Here is a 21,353-nt window from a genome sequence, read left to right as displayed (position 1 = left end):
AAGTATATTAGCACAGCCCTATCTACTTGGAGTCACGATAAGTTTTCAAATGGACGTTCCAGCGCCGTCATTATACAAAACTAGCTACAAAATATGACCAACCAACAGCATTTGCATTATAAAAGAGAGGAAGCTGCTAAAATCAAAGAGGACATTACAAGACTTTGGCAGCAGGAAGAGTAGTACTGGGCTATGAGATCTCGAATACAATGGTTGAAGTGGGGGGATAAGAACACTCAATTTTTTCATGCATCTACTTTACAAAGACGGTCTCAAAATCGCATTACTATACTTCAAGATGAGCAACAGCAGTGGATTCGTGACACTCGGGCCCTACAAGGTATGACGACGGCTTTCTTTTCAACATTATACACAACTCAAGGGTCGAGGGATTACACTCCTATCCTTGCCCAATGTCCGCCGATTGTAAGTGATGAGATGAATGACCAGTTAATTGCTAAGGTTACAATGGATGAGGTTAGACAGGCCACATTCCAATTAAGGACTACAAAGGCCCCTGGCCCCGACGGACTAAGTTGTTTGTTCTATCAGACACATTGGGATATTATTAAAGATGATCTATTTCTCCAAGTACAGCACTTCCTGATGACAAGTCAGATGCCTCCCAGTATCAATCAAACTTTTCTTACTTTGATTCCCAAGGTACCCCATCCAGAAAAGCTAGAGCAATATCGCCCCATTAGCCTGTGTAACTTTGCCTACAAAATCATCTCCAAGGTGCTAGCTAACCGCCTTAAACCTTGTTTGAACTCTCTCATTTCTAAGGAACAGTCAGCCTTTGTAAGTGGGAGGTAGATCCAGGACAACATCTTGATTGTGCAAGAGGTTCTTCACCAGTTTAAGATCAGGAAGAGAAAACGCAAATTCAATGCAATTCTAAAGATAGACATGCAAAAGGTGTATGATTGGGTTGAGTGGGATTTCCTAAACGACTATCTCCACAAATTGGGCTTCCATCCCACATGGGTCCGATGGATTATGCAGTGTGTATCTACTACTTCCTTGAGTGTGAAATTTAATGGCGAGTCACTTCCCTACTTTTCCCCTTCGCGAGGTCTAAGACAAGGTGACCCCTTATCTCCATATTTGTTTATTTTGGTAGCAAATGTGTTATCAACCTTACTCAATCAAGCTGTCAGTATGGGACACATTAAAGGCATACGTTTCAATCAATGGTGTCCAACCCTGTCCCATCAATTTTTCGCCGATGATGCTATTTTCTTTCTAGATAGGACTATTCGGGAATGTCAGAACGTTGCTAGCATTCTGAACCAGTATTGTCTGGCAACGGGTCAAGTTGTGAATCGCAATAAGTCCGGCATTATTTTCAGTAAGTACTGTCCATCTGCCTTGCAAGATAATATGTCGAGTGAGCTAAGAGTACCAGTATTGACTAGGTGTGCAAAATACCTGGGATTACCGTCTGACTGGGGTCAATCTAAGAGGGAAATAATCTCTTGGATTCTAGCGCGTGTTCATGTCAAGTTGGAGGGCTAGAAGGGTAAGTTACTCTCCAAAGGCGGTAAGGAAGTACTTCTTAAATTTGTCGTGCAAGCCCTACCACATTATGCAATGTCTATTTTTAAGATTCCTTTGTCGATTTGCAAATCTCTAGAGCAAAGCATTGCCAGATTCTTGTGGCAGAATTATCAAAACAGGAAGGGTATTCACTGGCAAAAATGGGATCTGTTGAAAATGAGTAAAGATGACGGTGGCTTAGGCTTTCGGGATTTAATAGCCTTTAATGAAGCTATGCTTGGAAAACAGGCTTGGCAATTATTGCAACAGCCTTTGGCGTTATGGAGTCAACTATTTAAAGGTCTGTACTTTCCTACGCAAACTTTCCTATCTATTACTCCAGCAGCTCGGGCCTCATGGGGATGGAAGAGTCTCTTATTGGGGAGGAATGCTATTGGTCCTCATCTATGCTGGTCAGTAGGTGACTGCCACGATATAAGAATAAGGGGTGACCATTGGTTACCTATTGGCACTCTATATGGACCGAACAACAAAGATGATCCATTGTGGGTGGTGGATCTTATTGATCCGACACACCAAACCTGGAACCAACCTCAAATACTCCCTCTATTAGGTGAAGATATCACAACCCAGGTATTGAATATACCAATCAAACATATTCCTATCGTAGATCGCATCATCTGGACAGGCACAAAAGATGGCGAATATATGGTCAAGAGCTGCTACCATAAGCTACTTCAGCAAGCAAGAACTACCAACAGTCATACAGCATCATCATCATATCAGAATCCTAAAATCTCATTGCGCCGAATTTGGTCGATGCAAACGGCACCGAAGATCAAAGTTTTTACCTGGGCACTTTGTCAGAATGCCATTGCGACGAAGGCCAACTTGTTTCACCGACACATCGCCTCAGATCCTTGGTGCCCTCTGTGTCGACAACAGCGTTCAGAGACCATCGAGCACCTCTTCTTTCATTGCGCATGGACTCGTGCTGTATGGGAAAATCAGAAGCTTAACATCCCAATCTCCCCTATGCAAATTCAAAGGATCAATTAATGGCTCAGTGCAAGAGCGGCTACTCCTAAACACCTACTGGGGCTGGAGATGACTGTCAATACTCTCTGGCAAATTGGAGAATGCGCAATGACGTCGTATTCCGTGATAAGCAGCCAGATCCGGGAAGAGTCGTCCAACTAGCCGTCGAGCAGACTAGGGCCTTCACCTCCCCTGCTGTTACCCGAACGAGATCAGGGCTTCCCCTTCACCATCCCACGCACCAATGGCAACCTCCAGCCCCCGGAACCCTCAAATATAATGTCGACGATGCCTTTCAACCGGGCGGCACCGAGGGGTTGATGGCCTGTGTCTGTAGAGACCACCAAGGAAGGCTATTGGATGGCTTCTCGTGCAGGTTTAGAGCGACATCAGCACTAGAAATTGAATTCAACGCACTCACCTATACACTTCACCATCTGCTGCGACGAGGGCTTCACCATACCATGATCGAGGTTGAATCGGACTGCCTTCCCCTTCTTGCTGTGGTGCATCATGGCCATTCGCCCGTGTGGGAGCTTTGGCCGCTCGTGGAGGAGGCGCTCAGGCTACTATCCAGATTCTCTGACCTAACCCTCCAGCACTTTGTTTGAGAGATGCGAACCGGGCCGCCGACCGGGCAGCGAGGCCCATCGCACCACCGATCCGGCCCTTAAGCGGATTTATCTCAACCTCCTCCGCACTCCTTCACATACTATCTATGGATGCTATAAATTTCGACTGTAATTATCGCTAATATGAATACAAATGGTACTTTCGACCAAAAAAAAAATGTGAGCCACAATCACAATTGATAGTTCAAATATTAAAAATCGTTTTGTGCTTAGTAATGTGAGTAATCGTACTTATTATCACGCATAGACCTCTTCCTTTATAGTTTGTGTAGCTAGTGAAATTTAAATATAATATATATGTAAATCGACTTTTTAAAAAATGCATACATTAACCATTGAGTAAATCTTACGCACAAGTTGCCAACTTGACGAGGACACTCAACATGAGGACTTCCAAAAAATCTTTGTCAGTCACCAAGTTAATTCCCTATATATACGTTCTTCCTTCATCGTTTCCTTTGCCAAAACTCCAATTCATCGTAGAAAAATCCACATATTTTGAAGGTGGAGCTCGGTAGGATCATGTCGATTGCCCTTTTGCTGGTGGTCTTGAGCACCAACTTGCCGGCCATCTCCTCATGTAATGGCCCATGTCAAACCCTCGACGACTGCCAAGGCCAGTTGATCTGCATCAACGGAATGTGCAGCGATGATCCCAAATTAGGTACTCAGATATGCGGCACCGGCAGTGGTGGTCAATCCGTGCTGACGTCAGACGACGGAGGATGCCACCCCTCAGGCAATCTCCATTGTGATGGCACATCTTATCCAACGTTCACTTGCTCGCCCCCAGTAACTTCCTCAACCCGAGCCATCTTGATGAACAACGAATTCAGCCAAGGCGGTGATGGGGAGACCCGTCTCAGTGCAATGAGCAATATCACAACAACACAGAGCGGATCGTTGCTCCGTCGACAGGGTGGTTTGATAACAAATCGCGTTGTGGGAAGATGTTCAAGATAACGTCCATTAAAACCGGAAGCAGCGTGATGGCCAAAGTGGTAGACCAATGCGACTCGATGAATGGATGCAATGCGAGCCACGCTTACCAGCCGCCATGCCGAAACAACATCGTCGATAGCTCGGATGCCATGTGGAGTGCTTTAGGGCTTGATAAGAATGTGGGCGACGAGGATGTGACTTGGTCAACGGTTTAAGCACGGAGGGAGATTGATGAAACTTAATTTAGAGAGTAGTAGCTCTCCAACAAACGCATAATAAAATGGGGAGAATTACACAAAACCCTTCTTGATTGGGGATGGTGCACATTTGGTCCCGAATCATCCGTCTATTCCATTTACGAGCTTTTTTTTAATTTTGCTTAGGCCTCGCTCCTGGGTATAAGAGAATTTGAGCCAAATACTTATCACGAATGCAATTGTTACGCTACTCTCACAAACTTTGCTTAGGTCTTGTTCCTAGTATGTCAAAACATTTTTGTTAATATCTATAGCACTTAAAGTATAGGATTTTGCCAACACAATAGTCCTTAGGGGTACTGTAAAAATAACCGTTTATTGTGAGTCACAAATTTTTTAAAAAATAAATTCAACAATAATTTATAATTATTTGTGATTCTGCTTTATATGGTTTAGAATAGACTGTTGTTCTCGCAATAATACTAAATTCTGTCATGCAATCATTTCTTTAAAGTATATTGACCTAATATTGTGAATGTTATGACCTCATCAGATTTTCTTGAACAGCAAAAACTCAACTCAAATTTTTTACGAACTCGGATCAACAAGCTCACTCATAATAGTTAAAATACTTCAACAAAACCAAGAAATTGAAGTTATAGTCAAATGTCTTGGTTAGTGCGAACATGATCCTTTGACTCTAACAAGCAATGGATTAGGTCCAAAATCTCGACTTGATCATGGCCCCAGCGGCCGCCTCAACCGAGCAACAAGGCTCGAAGCATTTCGGCCGTGTTTGGATTTGGACATTTCAGTGAGAAAGCCCAACTCATCCTTATTAGGCCTAAGCCACGTCTGGCCATGTTTGAAGATTTGTATTTAAAAAAAATTTCGACGAGCGAGATTGGGTAAAAATTTAGGTAAAACCTTAAGACTTTGTCCGGTCCAGACCGGACCCATCTAATCAAGTCCCATGTATTGGACCATTAATGCCATCACAACATTGCTTTGTGATTTAGTTCAATTATGTGCAAGGATTGTGACCTGAATTGTTGTTTAGGGTCATACATAAGAATTCGACAAAAAAGAAGATTTACATTGTAAGAATTGAGACCTAACTTTTAAGCACACAAGGGTCGTGAAAGTATAGCCATAAACTACAATTGAGGTCACAATCCTTGCACATAATTGAAATAAATCACCAAATAATGTCGTCATCACATTACTGGTCTAATACATGGGGACTTGAGTGTAGGTGATCATTAAACAAGATCTTAACGTCCAACTTAAAATTTTTACCCAAACCCACCCATCATAAAAATCTTCAAATACAAATCTTCGGACAGGGTTGGACTTAGCTCCGGCCTACTTAGGCTAGGCCGAACTTTCTCACTAAATGCCCTTATTTAAAATTGGCCAAAAATGGCTTTGGGCCCTTGTAGCTCGTGTCGGCCTAGTGGGTCCGCAGATCACCTAGTTCATGATTAGGTCTAGACTCTGGATCCAAATTGTGTTGCTGGTTAGGGTCAAAAGATCGCATTGACACTAAACAAAAGCTTCGAGGGAAACCTTAATTTCTGGGTTTTGTTAATGTATTCAACTATGCTTAGTGGGCTTAAAGCGCTATAGGTATTAGTACAAAAATTTTGAGTAGCTAGAGCAAGACTGCAGCAAAGAACGTGAGAACAGCAAAATGATTGCATTCGTGACAAGTATTGACGCAAATTCTCTTGTCCCTATACTATTTACTTTTTCCATAATACGATTAAGCACATTTTTTACTTTAGCATAGGCATCACGAATGCTTCAAATGGTGCTATAGCTTTGATACTTAATTTTGAAAATGGATTAAAATTTCAATTACACCCAATTTACCAGTTCCCTCTTAGATTGTAATGAGTAGGATCTCATCCAAGACACAAAAGAACATTCCTAGATTTTCCCAACCCTCCCTCTGTGTATCCCACCGCCGATATGCCTCCACCACTGCGGCGAACCTCATGTCGCACCTCCGTTGCGTAACCATAGTCATGTCCTCATCATCATCTGCAGCCCCAACCTTGTTTCTCGTCACAAGTTATAGTCGGTTGCTCCACATATCTCACTCTCTCTTTCTTTCTGCCCATGAAGATAGCTGACAGAGGAGGTCATGAGTGAGAGCTTGACCGCACAGGTCATGGCCACCGCGAGCACCAAGCCCGGCCTCAGCCGATGAAGAACCACAGGGTGGCTCAACGACTAGGGCTAGGTGGCTTCGGAGGCACGGGCTTCCGTTCCCGTGGTTTGGATGGAGGTTGGTGGCGACAGCGTGTTAGAAACAGCAGGGCGATAATGGGTAGAGGAGCTTTTTTTCTTCTTCTTCTTTTGTCGAGAATAGCATTCATTACTAAACCGTTGCTGAGAGTCTGAGACGCACTAAGTTCAGAATAAATACATAATAAAACCCATACTGGGCACGGGAGATTATAGAGCCAGCTATTAGGAAGAAGGTTTTCCTGATGGGCTTTTGCAGCCCAATCTGCATGCATATTAGCTTCCTGGGGCACATAAGACACTGAGACTCTTGTGAGTTGGGCCAGCAAGGCCTTACAATCCTGTAAAATAATTTCCATAGTTCGTGGGTTCGGAGCATGGCCTAATAAACACTCCACAACTGACAAGCTATCAATTTCCACTTCAATCTTACAATTCAGAAAATCAAATTCGAATCGACAAAAACATGACTTTTCAAATGTTTTCATGATTGTGTGAAAAGCATAGTAAATTGCTTTTTATTTTTCAAGATTTTTTGTGTATAAAATTCAAAAGGTGAGGATCAAAGTTCAAGAAGATGAGTGAATTCAATTTAGCATGCAAGTTGTCCTAAAAAATTCTAGAAGAAAATCACAGCGGAAAATCACGACAAAAATCACAAAACAGGGCAGAAAAGATCAAAGTAATTGACAAAAAAAAACCCATGGATAATTGACTCCAAGAAAATTACATAACATCAAGCGAACAATTTTCATGTAAAAAGTTTCCTAAGGTTTTTTTTTTTTTTTTGGGGGTCGAAAATAGCATCCCATACTTTCATTAAACAGAACGAGCTTTACAAGATAAGTTGGAGTCATAACATAATATAGACATCAAAGGGGCAAGTGGTTCGCGCTGCCAATTGGAAGGGATGGTTTTTTTTCCATAAAGCCTTTGCTACCCAATCGACTACTTGATTTGTTTCTCTCGGACAAAGGATACCATTACTAAAGGTAATTGGGCCAGAATGTTTTTGCACTCTTGTACCTGGAGTTGGACGGCCCAAGACGCTTCCTCGCGGCCCAAGACGAAGTCAACTAGTTGTCGACAATCACTTTCGCAGGTAAGTGTTCGGTTCAGTTCTTGAGTTTGCCCCACGTGCATCGTCTTCCACTCTTCTAGCATCTTCAACCCGTGAAAGAGGGCTAGGGTTTCCGCTGCACAGGTGAGGCCGCATGAACCTCTTTGGCAAAGCCGTCGATCATGCTTCCGTTGGAGTCGCAAAGAAGACCAGCAATCGAACAAGCCGAATCAGTTGCTACCCACGAGCTGTCGACGTTCAATTTCAGATCTGGCGTTTTCGGTGCTTTCCATGTTACGGGTAAGTGTTCATTGTCCTGCACTCTTGAGGATTTCCTCGGTATCCATCTCTGAGAGATGCTGTTCTGTGCAAGGGCTGTGTCAATTAAAGCTTGAGGTTGGCCATGGGTCTTCCGGAAGATGAAGTTGTTTCGATTCTTCCAGATTTGCTAGAGGACCTCAACAATCAGTTCCGGATCTGAGGCTTGCATCTTGGCTAGGAGGTATTCCGCCACCCATTTGTCCATTCTAGTAGCCAAGGTTGTGATGTGGCTGATATTTAGCCAGGGGTCTGACCAGATTTTCTAGGTTTGTTGGCAGTGAAGGAATATGTGCTCTACGGTCTCGAGATATTTGGAGCAAAGGGGACACAACGGGTCAGGTAAAATTTTCCTCTGGTGCAGCTTTTCTTTGGTCAGTAAAGCGTCTTGACAGAGACTCCATAAAAATATTCTCAGTTTGGGGGGAACTGACATATGCCACAGTTTTGTCCAAAGGCTTCGAGGGGGCTGGTAGGAGGAGGAGGCCCTGTTGCGGTAAGGAAACATCATTGACCCTATTATAGCCACTCTTTACTGTGTATTGTCCACTATGGTTGCCTGTCCAGATCAATTTGTCAGCTTTCTGTTGATGCACGATAGGAATAGTGAGAATCTCATTGACTATCTTCTGTTTGAATAATTGGTTTAACAAGGGCTCATTCCACTCTTTCCTTTCTTGATCTATTAAATCAGCCACTAGATGAGGATCGTTTCTGTTTTCTAGTCCCCCAAGAATTCCTTGTGATAGCCAATGATCTTGACGGATATGAATGGATTTCCCGTCACCCACGGTCCACTTTAGATCTGGTAGTATAGCATCCCGTCCCCTAAGGACACTTTGCCAACCCCAAGAAGGTCGGGGTCCTCTATTGGCTTTCCAAAGATCTCCTTGAGGAAAGTATAGTCCTTTCAGTAGTTGGCCCCATAAGGCTGAGGGGGATTGGGACAGTCGCCAAGCCTGTTTTCCCAACATAGCTACATTAAAAGAAATTAAATCTTTAAAACCTAGCCCTCCTCGATCTTTTCTGCTTTTTAGAGTCTCCCAGTTTTTCCAATGCATGCTTTTCTTTGCATCATTTTGCCTCCACCAGAAAGCTGCAATTCGTTTCTCAATTGGTCTGCAAATGGATACAGGGATCTTGAAGATGGACATGGCGTATTGCGGCAAGGCTTGCACCACTGTTTTGACCAAGATCTCTTTCCTAGCTTTCGACAGGTATTTCTCTTTCCACCCTGCCAATTTCATATTTACCCGTGCTAAAATCCATGCGAACATATCTTTTTTGGTTTTTCCCCAGTCGGATGGTAGCCCTAGATATTTCCCAGTTCTACCCATGATTGGCACTCTCATTGCATGGGTCATATTCCTTTTTAGATCCTGTGGACAGCCCATACTGAAGAACATTCTTGACTTATTTAGGTTAATTGCTTGGCCCGTCGCATAACAGTATTGATTAAGTATAGCTGACAAGCTCTGGCATTCTCGAACTGACCCATCCATAAAGAAAATGGCGTCATCTGCAAACAATAGATGGGTTAGGGTGGGGGCAATACCTGTTTGGTTTTATCCCTTAATGCTGCCATCTGCCAAAGCGTTGTGTATCATCCATGAGAGCACATTTGCCATCACAATAAACAAGTAGGGGGATAGGGGGTCGTCTTGCCGTATACCACGTGTAGGCTGAAAAAACTCGGTTTGCTCTCCATTAACTTTCACGTTCAGGGAGGTTGAAGTCACACATTGCATAATCAAATTAACCCATTGGTGTGAAAATCCCATCTTCAGCATACTCATACTCAGAAAGTCTCACTCCACTCTATCATATGCTTTTTGCATGTCAAGTTTCAAAATGGCCTGGAATTTTCTTTTCCTCTTTTTGATCCTCATTTGATGCAGCATTTCTTGTACAATGATAATGTTGTCTTGGATTTGACGTCCCTGTACGAAAGCACTTTGTTCTTGTGAAATTATCTCGTGGTAGCCCCTTTGTTTCAAGCGATTGGCCGGGATCTTTGAGATGATTTTATAGCTGAAATTGCATAGGCTGATTGGTCGAAATTGGCTGATATGTTCTGGGTTTTTAATCTTTGGTATGAGGACAATGCACATTTGGTTAAGAGTGGGATCGAACTGACCTGACTGAAAGAATTGTTGGACCATATTCGTGACATCCGATTTGATTTCTTCCCAAAAATGCTGATAGAATTGCCCACTTAGACCATTCGGTCCTGGGGCCTTTAGGGAACCAAGCTGGAAGACAGCTTCTTTGACCTCCTCCTCAGTAATATCAGCCATCAAAATCTAATTGATTTCCGTTGTTACTACTTTTGGGCAGTGATTTAAGATGGGCTGGAGGTTCCTTGGACCTACCGATTGATAGAGAGCTCGGAAGTAAGTTGTGACGTGCTGCTTGATTGCATTGGGATCCCAGATCCAGTTCTGTTCATCTGTCTTCAGCATGGTAAGTCTATTCCGTTGTCTCCTCTGAATTGCAGTCGCATGAAAAAACTTCGTATTTTTATCACCCCATTTGAGCCATGTGATACGGAACCGTAGTCCCCAATACATCTCCTCCTGCCTCCATAGATGATCAATTTTCACCTTAATCAACTGAATTTCTGCTTTAGTGGATGTTGTAGGTTGGCCGTTTGTGATCTCCATAAGGCGATGCTTGAGCTCTTTAATTTGGATAGAAGCATTGGAAAACTTTTTTTGCTCCAATCCAGTAGCTCCTCTGTTACTTGGTGGAGTTTTTGTGGTAAGCTGCTGCTTTGGAGATGGGATTTAGCCCAAGCTTTTTTGACTATATCTCTACAATCCTCTTCATCTAACCAGTAGCTTTCGAATCTAAACTCCTTTTTCCTTTTGCTGTTACCCGGATATAAAGAGAGGAGGAGGGGACTGTGGTCCAACCCTACCACTGGTAAAGCATAGATTTCAGCAGACGGGAAGGTAATGCGCCATTCCATTGTGCAAACTCCTCTGTCTAGATGCTTTTTAACTAAATCTGCCCCGTCTCTATTGTTGGACCATGTAAACATGCGGCCTTTGCTATCAATCTCCATGAGTGAGCAATCATTAAGCATGTCTCTAAAAGCTGCCATACGATAATAATCAGTCTCCCGTTTGCCTTCCTTCTCCCAGGTATAGAGAGTGTCGTTGAAATCGCCTATACACAGCCACGGTAAGCAATTAGCTGTATGAAAGTCTCTTAATTGTTGCCATAGTTTAAGTCGATCTTGGTAGCTTGTTGGAGCATGAAGAAAAGTTATCCTCATTAATTTGCCACTTCGGGGGTCATCACATTCCATATCAATAAAGTAGTTTGAATTGCACCTCACTTTCACCTGAATTTCTTCGTTCCACAGGAGTGCGAGTCCACCTGCAATTCCTGTTGGCTGTACCAAATAAGATTGCTGAAAGTTAAGTCACTTTCTTACCTTTTCCACTATAGCTTCTTTATTTTTAGTTTCCATCAAGAATACCACAGTGGGCCTTTCCAGAGCCACTAGGGCTTTAAGCTCTTGGAACGTCGGGGGTTGCCCAGCCCCTGACAGTTCCAGCTCAAAATTCTCATGATGTCACTGGTGGCTTATTAGGGCTAGTCACCAAAGCCCAATCATTCGCCTCTGTCATCATCTGAATGGGAGTCTCTAGCAACTCCATGTCTTCTATCAGTTGCACCCTTGAGTCTTCATTCTTCTTCTGTTTTTTTGCTCGAGTAAGCTTCAGCCCCTTTCTATTTGAAACCCCTGTGTCATGGCGTTCTGCTTCATTTGAGTCTAATAAATATAAGGGATGCTTTCCTTTGGCTGACTTGGCTACTGTGGTGCCCATTTCTGCTGCTCTATTTTCATCTGCTGATGGATTTTCTGCTCTTTTTTTGCTTCGATTAGGTCCAGCTGTAGCTCCAGGGCCTCCCACGATTTCAAGGTTAGACTAAAGAGGAGTTTCAGGTACATACTCCTCATTCTCTGGGATTGGTATGACTGTTCCATAGAATGCTTCCCAGTGTGGACTTTTCTCTCTTGCCTCTACTTTAAGCCACGATCCATATTTCCCCACTCTGTTTGCTGCCCACTCTGATTGTTCGTAGGGTATTTCTTCGCAGTTGGTAGCATAATGCCCCAACCTGCCGCAGGAATAGCAATAGTGGGGAAGGCGTTCGTACTTGAATTCAACCCACATCTTTTTTGTACCCATCTGCACTAGTGTCCTAGTTTTCAGGGGGGCTGATAAGTCTAATTCAACACGTACTTTCCCGGGTTTAGTGAAAGAGTTGCCTTGTGATTCTAGCTGAATTTCCTTTACTTTGCCAATTTTGCCAGCCACATCTGCATAAACTTCCTCTAGAATCCACCCCGGAGGCAAACCCAGAACGTGAACCCAGAAGTCGTAAGTGGAGAAATCATAGCGATGGTCTGGAATATCAGGTACACACTGCTTCAACACCAATAAGTTACTTGAAAAAGACCAGGGACCCGTGTTTAGCACACGCTCTTTGTCTTCATCTGAGTCAAATATGAAGGAGAAAAACCCAGGCTCTTTTTGGGTGATGAGAACTGTGCTGACTTTCCAGGCCTTCTTCATCGTTGTGCAGAAAGCTGGAAAGTTAACATTCAGGCGCGATAGCAGTTTCCCAAATAGGGTATGTTGGCATTCTGTGATTTTATCAGTGGGGACTTCCTCCTTTACAGTAACAACATCTGTTTCGGACCATAAGTGACCCAGACTCCTACACAGAGCTGCAACACGTAGCTGATTTTCTTCCTCATTCTCCATTGTTCAACTTATTTGCAGGATCTGAGCACAGGGGTTTCGTACCTGGTTTGGAGAAGAACGGTGTTCTCGATTGAAGGGAGCTCGGGACAGGGTCTTGAATGATCGCTCACTGTGGAAATCAACTCACTGATTCTTCCGGCAGCTAAGAAAGGAGTGCAAATCGAAGATTAGGAGAACGAACAGTGCTATCCATCTTTTAGGGTTTTGTTGGGTTTTGATGTCTGGGGATTATGGTTTTGGGAGGCATGGGGGTCATATGGTATGGGTTTTCGATGGGGACTTCACAGGTGGAAGATACGGTTTAGGGTTTTTGAGATTAGGGTTTGGGGAAGCTATCACCCGTTGGGGATAGAGAAGGACTCCATGGAAGGAGAGATAGCTCTACCAGCGAGAGAAACAAAAAAAAAATGATTTATTAAAAAAGGAGAGATAGTTTCCTAAGGTTAGCTATGTAGGAATTTATTAAAATTCAAGAACACCTAGCATCACATCAGAAATGTAACGGGACAGCAAGGTATCATAGTAGATCAACAATGATTTACGCTAGTAAATGAAATCTAAAACAACATACTTTGTTAAAGACCCGACTTTAGAATCCTTAACGAGAAAAGATACAAAAATAAAAATAGGTCAGACTTGACAAGGGCAAAACAGGGGTTCCGAATTTTACTATCAATAGTTTCTAGACAAAATTGACAAAAATAGAAAACAGAACAAACAAAGTGCAAATGATGCAAAATTAATGCTATTGGAAATATTAAGATGTGCTTTAAGATTTTCTAAGAGGTGGCAAGTTCAATTAAGGTCGAATTCATGGTCGAATAGCAACAATAGCAAAAGCATGCAAATCAGTCACAGGCAAATAAAAAAATGATGTACGATTAATGGCTTGCAAGACCACATAAACAATGCACAAAAAATGTGAAATTCACACATGACATAAGGTTGAATGCTTCAAAAGTTTGTTTAATATATTTGTCCCTAAATTGAAATGCAAAGAGTCGCATGGATTCATTAACATTGAAGGGGGACTTATCATTATAGACAACATGCAAGATAATTTCAATTATGATTAATCAACTTGATGTAAGGTTTTCATATAGTAATAAAAAAATGACATTCAAATGGGGCATACCACACATTAATGCGAAGCTTGTGATATGCTCTTGACATGTTTAAAAGATCTCATGACCTAACTTGGCCCTTAAGGAGCTCAAATGAAGATGTTTTCAAGGGCTTGTGATCAGCCTTAATCACAACAAGTATAGCATAGAACATGAGTGATTTTCGATGACTTAATGACATGTTAAAATCCTATGAAAAATCCTACTTGTAGAATGCAATGTTATGAGAATTTTTCATGAAGACATCTAAGCCTAATTTGATTCACATGAACCTACACAAAAATAGCAATACATAACAGTACAGTGGACTTCATAAAGTGTAATAACATTAATGCATCTTCACAGCGAAATTGACCTAGTAAACTATGCTCATTTGACGCAAATGTTGTCTAGTTAGAAATCTTGTAATGCATACTACAATTCTTATGAAGGATAGGAACCCAAATCAACTCATTTAGGACCTCATTTCCAAACAAAAATGTCGGACTTCGGATAGGATAGACTAACTAACCTAAAGACGATTTTTCAAGATTTTGCATAACCAAATCAACTCCAAAAATTCTATTTAAAAGAAAAAAAAGATATGATATGATCAAGGTATTTTTGTCCAACTTCCATGAAGAAAGCATCTTCAAAATCTAAGCACAAAAATTAGTAAGAAAATGGAAAACGGACAACTTAACCAAAGTCAAAACATCAAAACAAAACACAAAACACAGCAGAATCAACCAATTTCCAAGGCGTAATTCAGGTAGCAAACTAAGTCTGTTCGAGGCCTACAACCTATCAATTGAAGCTTGTCAAACCTAAATAATATGTCTAGAATATCTCAAGACCGAAAAAACAATATTTACCACCTCATATCAACCTTAACAGAAAGTAACACACAAGGCTACGATTTTTGCAAATCAAGGCAAATCAAGAACATTCAAACTTAAACTCATTCTTAATCCATATTATCTCATCACATATCATTACGTAACATCCATAACTTCAATTCTAAGTATAAAACACGATCCTAGGTTCAAATCTTAAACCCAATCGACTATTTCGATCTCACTTCATTGGATTCATGATTCAAGTTCTACCTTCTGTGGTTTCGTCAAATCAAATGCAAGCGGACAATGATCAGAACTCCAAATCGTATCCCAAACCTCGAGGGACACCAAAAAATGCCAAGGACTCACCAGAGGGGTCGGATCGCCGGTCAAACCATTGCTTCACGAGTTGGACAAAAACCGGTTCGGTTTGGACCAATTTTGGTCGTCAGTGAAGGATCGGGCCACCGGAGAATTTTTGGTGGCTGTTCCACCAATCCCTGACTATGGCAAGGTTGGGGACACTCCCAAGGGTGGATCGGCGATGGCGGGACCTCTAAGAACTGCCGATGGCCGCTGATCAGCAAAGGGAATTGGCCTGGGATAAGGCCGGTTCAACCAGCGGTCTTTGAGACCGCGACAAGGAGGAGAGGTGTAGGATGATGGAGGTTGCTCTTGGCCCTACTGTGGCTTTGACGGTGACCGAGAGAAGCTGGAAAGGACCATCAAAGTAGGGACGTCGTTGGTGGGGGCTCCGGTGAATGGTGCGTGGCGCAACAAGGCGTGGCAACGAGGGAGGGGGAGGGAGAGAGAAAATTCTATATTCAGATCTGAAAAAATGTAGAAGCAACCCCTCCTAAAGTTTTGGAGGGAAAATCATTAGATAGTCCTGATTTAAGGTCAAATCTCGACTCTCGGTTTGATCCGACGGTCAAAACTTGATTGTCTAATTAAGCTCATTAGGGGATGATACTAAGTGAAATGTGTCCCACGATTGATGGGATGGTATTGATTCGCAAAAAATGGGAGTTTAAATGTAAATTGCGATTGGGACCTAATTAGGGGCAATTTTGTAATTTTCACGAAATCCAAAAGTATTTTCGTGAAATCTAAAAAATTTAGGGACAAATGACAAAATATGCACTACAAGGAGTCAACAAATGGTCGCCGACAATCGAGAACTAGCTGGCAGAGTGCCAAACTAACCTCCTCCACTAGCAATCGGTTGGATCGATTCAAGCCGGTTTGACCAGTTCTTGGTCGGTTTGAGTTGACCAATCCTTGGGAGGCTAAATTTTATGCAATTTCATTCCTCAAAGACCAAATTGAAAAGAAAACTTACTCAAATTGGGGGAAAATGGTCCAATTTTAAAGGGATTAGGCTAATTAAACCATGAAAATGCAATCTATTGATTTTTTATCGGCCTAATTGCTTGATTATCATGCAAAATAAAGGACCTACACCATGGGTAAAATAATTGGACATTATAGGCCAAATCAAACAATTTCACAATTTCTGGATCAAAATCGAAAATTAATCGAAATTGAGTTCAATTAATATCGCGAGACATCTATTTGACTAATTACCCATATTTGGGATAACCTATTGTGTCCAAATTGACTTCAAATTAATGCCACGGCTCTTATGCTAAAAATGAATCGAGGTTTAATAACGAAATTGATTTATCAATCTGTGATTGATTTCATCAATATATTTAGAAAATGTAAGTGAGATTCTCCGCCAGAAAGCCAGATATTAAAGATAAATCTTGCACGTATTGAATGCTTGTTGAAAGATCAATAATCTTGAGTTTGATTATATCTACATTCTTATCTTGAGTTTAGTCTGGATCTCGTTAGAGTGGAAAAGACTTATGAAGTAAAATAGACTTTGACAGCATTCCACGATATAACACAGAAATTTAGTATCCTTCAAAGTAAGAGTAAAAATAAGAGAATGAAAGTTTTGTAAATTTCAAAACCTAATAGGAGTTTTCTCAACACATCACACATACAGCCTCGAAGCTAGAGATTCGCTGCACCTTTCTCTAGTCTGCTCCGGATATTAACTAGTCGTTGTTCACGTTCTTAACTCTTCTTTCTTCATGATTAAGTGAGTAGTTTCTAGATTTTGTTGAAAACGGATCACAATTTCCAACAGTTTTTTTTTCCCCTAATCTATGCTAGACTGCCTATCCCACCTACAGCTTCTGCAGATTGTGAAGGCCAAGTATTGACCAATTTAGTTCTAACTTACTTGGTAGGATCATCATCTATTAGTTTTTCCTACATCTTTGCAATTCATTATCATCATTTCCCTATTCTCTCCAGCAATTTAGCGTTGAAGGATGGCAACAAGATCAGCAAACATGAAAGATTTCTACAAGCAGAAGAATACAAATCCACCTCTCCAGCAATTTAGCGTTGAAGGATGGCAACAAGATCAGCAAACATGAAAGATTTCTGCAAGCAGAAGAATACAAATCCACTTCCAGTAAGAAGGGTTGTTCCAAAAATCACCAACCAATGCCTCTGCTGTTGATTCTCATGTGACTCAACCGCCTGCCCTCACATCCCATGGCTCCCTTCAGCTGAAAGCTCTCTCTCTCTCTCTCTCTCTCTCTCCCCCCCAACCCCCTCGCCCCCATTTCATCTATAATGTTAGTTTTGTCATAATGTCATATGGTCCTATGGACTTCTGCCTGGTTCACTAAAACACACTCTTGGATTTTTATAGGAAAATTCAGATAGAAGCGTGATGGTTTACAAACTAAAACTCGCTTGGTAGAAAGTTTCATAAAACAGTGTGAAGGCGGCTTATGATAAAACAACTCAATGTTTGACAATTTCTTTTTTTGCCCAAGTAGCACTCTTTCTATTTACCAAAGTGGGTGGTCTATGATTTTGCAGGTGATCCCGACCAAGCAGATGAAGTGCTGAGGTAGTCTGACATGAACATGGCTTATGGACCATGCCTTGGAATGACTCGACTGTGTCACTGGAAGCGTGCTGAGAAACTCGGTTTGAACCCTCTCTGAAAGAAGTCGAGATCCTTTTGAAAGGTGGAAGAGTGGTGTGTTTGGGAAGACTTTTGAGGAAATCTTTGGGGAAATGCAATGCATTGACTTAAATGAGTTTTTCAAAATGCAAATTGTATTTGGTAAATTATTTTCGTAAAAGTCCATTATAAAAGACCTTTGAGCAAAATAGTGTCTAGACAAATTAAATTCATAAAATAATTTTGTTATTTAAAAAAAGAAAAAAAAAAAGAGAGTTGGCCAGCCAAGCACGCTAATGAAGAGCTAACAATTGCTAGTAAAGGGCAGGTGGTTCGGTGAAGGGAAAAGTGCTCCGGTGAGGTTGCATAACCCTTCGGTGAGGGACTTCGCACGAAGGTCATGGCACGGCAACGGTCACCACGACCTTTGCACAGCCCCGACGACCTCTGCACGGAGATCGTGACAACCCTCACTGGATGGTCGTGCGACCTATGTGCGAAGGTTGCCGGGGTCATGCAATCTAGTCGCGGCGACCCTAGCCGGACTGCCTACTCTTCGCCACGCCACCTACCCTTCACCAGCAATCACGTGCAAATGTTAGTCCCATTCAATAGAGAGAATGGAAGAAGATGAAGCTGAACAATTATTGGAAGCAATACCGGAGAAAAACAATAGATTAGTAAGGATAATTTCGGGAGAGTTTTTTTTGCCGCACCCCTAAGCTGCCTTGGGCTTTCAGGCCCTTTTGAGGGCTTGCATTTTGCAAAGGCAATAAAAAAAAAAAAAAAAATTTGCCCAACACCAAATATTTGGCTCAAGGGGCTTTAAGCACTCAAGGGATATTGAAATTGGATCAATAAACTGTTAAAAAAGAGCTCACTCGCTCCAAACAGAAAACAAAATGGGCGTCACTTTGGGACACATGCGAATAGCCGTCCCCCGTGACCGTCGATGTTTACAAATTTGTACCTTTTCCTTTGTCATTTGAAAAATAAGGTTATTTTTGTCTGGATATAAGTTCGAGCATATTTTTATCATTTGAGCAAAAGTTTGTACTTGGACTTTGCAATGTATGGTCAGCTTTCTCCATAGAATATAAGTTGAGTCTTATTTTGTTTTTTGACATTTGGTCTTTCAAGGACAGACTTGCACTAACCGCACACCACGAGAGGCGATAGACATCGACATACATGTAGATGAAAGAGAAGATATGATGATAACATCTACTTTTTAAGGTCCAAAACCACATGGTTTAGCTTCTAATGTGGTATAACGTTGATTGAAATCGATGCCAGCGATCATAAGAAACTGATCGGTACAACAAAATCGTTACTCATGTTTACCCAAATGGATCTCGCAAATGTTTCATTCTCCTATCTCTAATGCCAAGTGCCAACCCAGTGAACCGTGTCTCCAAGCATGAGAGTTCAGTTAACTGTCATTAAATGATGATGATGGAAAGAAGAGAAGCAAAGAGAGCATACTAGTGCCCTTAAATGACGAGAGGGGAAGATGTTCGTTTGTCGGCAAACGATGTCGGCAAACGATTTGTCCAGAACTGTGACCTCTTCACCGCCATCCCTACTACCAACGGAAAGAGGAGAGCTACGATCAAATCTATTATAATGCAAAAAAAGAAAAAAGCTTTGAAAGTATAGCGAATCGGTTCCACTCTATTTTGCTTGGATGTGGGTTTGAAAGCCAAGAGATGAATGAACTCTTGCACTTCAAGCGATTATCGATTTGAACTATGGCTTGATCGAGTAAGGTAAAGAACTCCAACCTGTCCTATGCTTCTTCAGCTATATACGATACCCATATTATTTTGAATTGACAAGGGAAAGTAGCTGGCTGCTTTTAGGAGTTCTCTCTATCGGACGTTGAAGACATCCAGAAAAAATGGTTTTCTTTTTTCTTTTGCCAAAGTCTTACTTATGACCTTAATGCCAAAGATTTTCTTGGGTTAATTGTGGACTGTCTGTTGGTAATTTTGCTAGCCTCTGTTACTTAACTCAATTACATGGAAAAATTGGTATCGATATTCAATGCAAACAAAAATTAATTGAGGATAAATTGATCAATAAACCGTCTAATATTCAATTGATAAATTATAATCAAACTGATCAATCGTGGAAATAATTTTGGTCCTGCCAAAAGCATCCTGCCCTTTCTTTATTGCCCCCACAGGCGATATACCATAACTCTGCCACTGGATTGCTTGCTTTTGACCGGAAGATGGACATAATTTGGTGTATAAAAGTCACATGAAGTATAATTGATTAATGGGTGGATTGAGCAAGATTTAAAAGGTTTACCGAATTCTCTACCTAAAAGGTGATTGGGCACGAGTAGACCGGACTCTAAAAGGAAAGTTACTTGCCTATATTTGCTTATTCACATTTCGTGTTTGACAGGGTGGGGCAAGCCTATTAAGTTATTTCCGCCCATGACCATCTCGAATCCTTATTTTAGACCAAGTTTCATAAATTGGCCAACTTTACATCCTCAATCCTCAAGTTGTGATTAGGCAGTTGTGGATCTAAGGTTAATGATGTGAATAACATTAATCCAATATCAAGGGAAAATGGTATTTCGTTTATTAATGATACATAGAAGGATATCTATTGATATCATTTCAATTCAAAATTTGGACTGCTTTTCTCTTCTAGCCACAGACATGCTTGACTACCACAAACAGGAGACTGCCATTACTACTTGAACTATCAAGCCAATTGTTTATTGTTATTAATAGGGCTTTATTTGTTTTGTGAAAAGTGAATGATTTCAAAAATATATAATTTTAAAAATAATCTCTTATATTACTTAAAAAATAAAAGAAAATTATTTTCCTTTCTTGGATCCTGCGTTGCTCCTTCCTCCGTTTCTTCTGTGAAATCATGGTTCTCGTATAGTAACCACCTAACCTTATATTCCCATAGATCTTACTTTATGGGTATTGATAATCCTATTCCCTTTCTTATAAGAAAATTTATGATTCTTTATTGATTACGCCTTTGTAAGTATCGCAATCTTCTTATTTAGTGAAAAACTTCTTGTAATAAATAAATTTTAAATTATACAAAATTATGATTTATAGTCATCAAGAAAACAATTTTTTCTTGTACGATACTTATTTTTGTCCGTATAGAAAAGTTCCTTAATGAAATTCACAAAATTTCAAATTGAGACTTTGTTGTAACTTGTTAATGACTAATATAGCCTTTATTGTGTATAATTTCATCCAGACCTCTGGTGCAAAAAAAATTTGAACACATTTCATCCATGAATTTCGTGCGCTTTAACCTAAGTCATAGCTCCGTCAGTGCTTTGGAAATTGATGTGGTAGACTCTCACTGAGCATAGAATATCGCCCCTTTTCAAATGCTTATGGTCTTACAATTTGCTGTATCAGTTGGTAGACAGTTTTGTACATTGGTTTCAGTACATTTAGCACTATTTTAACAATAATTTTCCGATTTGCATATTGTGTTAAATTGCAAGACCGCTAAATTTTTGTTTAAAAGTACTTAGGCATGCTTAGAGTAGTTGGACTTGCTTTCTCTTCGATTGTCTAGCATTGAGATTAAGAAATTTTCAGTTGACATGGTTTTTAAAAAAGTAGACAAAAATTGGTGGTCAATAGTTTTGATGATAATGGGCCTTTTGTGTATTGATATGAGAATACAAA

General features: G+C 41.1%; 1 protein-coding gene and 1 pseudogene across 1 annotated transcript; both read left to right on the top strand.

The window, feature by feature from the left end:
- The first annotated feature begins 3,692 nt into the window (after positions 1–3,692).
- Positions 3,693–4,327, top strand: LOC104455060 (kiwellin). Its single transcript, XM_010069918.3, is given in 2 exon segments — positions 3,693–4,017; positions 4,020–4,327. Coding segments are annotated over 2 exon segments (633 nt in total).
- Positions 4,328–15,235: 10,908 nt separating this feature from the next.
- Positions 15,236–17,704, top strand: LOC120288372 (annotated as a pseudogene).
- The last annotated feature ends 3,649 nt before the right edge of the window (positions 17,705–21,353 follow it).

This window comes from Eucalyptus grandis, chromosome 9 (assembly GCF_016545825.1).
Source record: "Eucalyptus grandis isolate ANBG69807.140 chromosome 9, ASM1654582v1, whole genome shotgun sequence".
Taxonomy (NCBI): Eukaryota; Viridiplantae; Streptophyta; class Magnoliopsida; order Myrtales; family Myrtaceae; genus Eucalyptus; species Eucalyptus grandis.
This window is presented reverse-complemented; position numbering and strand designations above follow the sequence as displayed.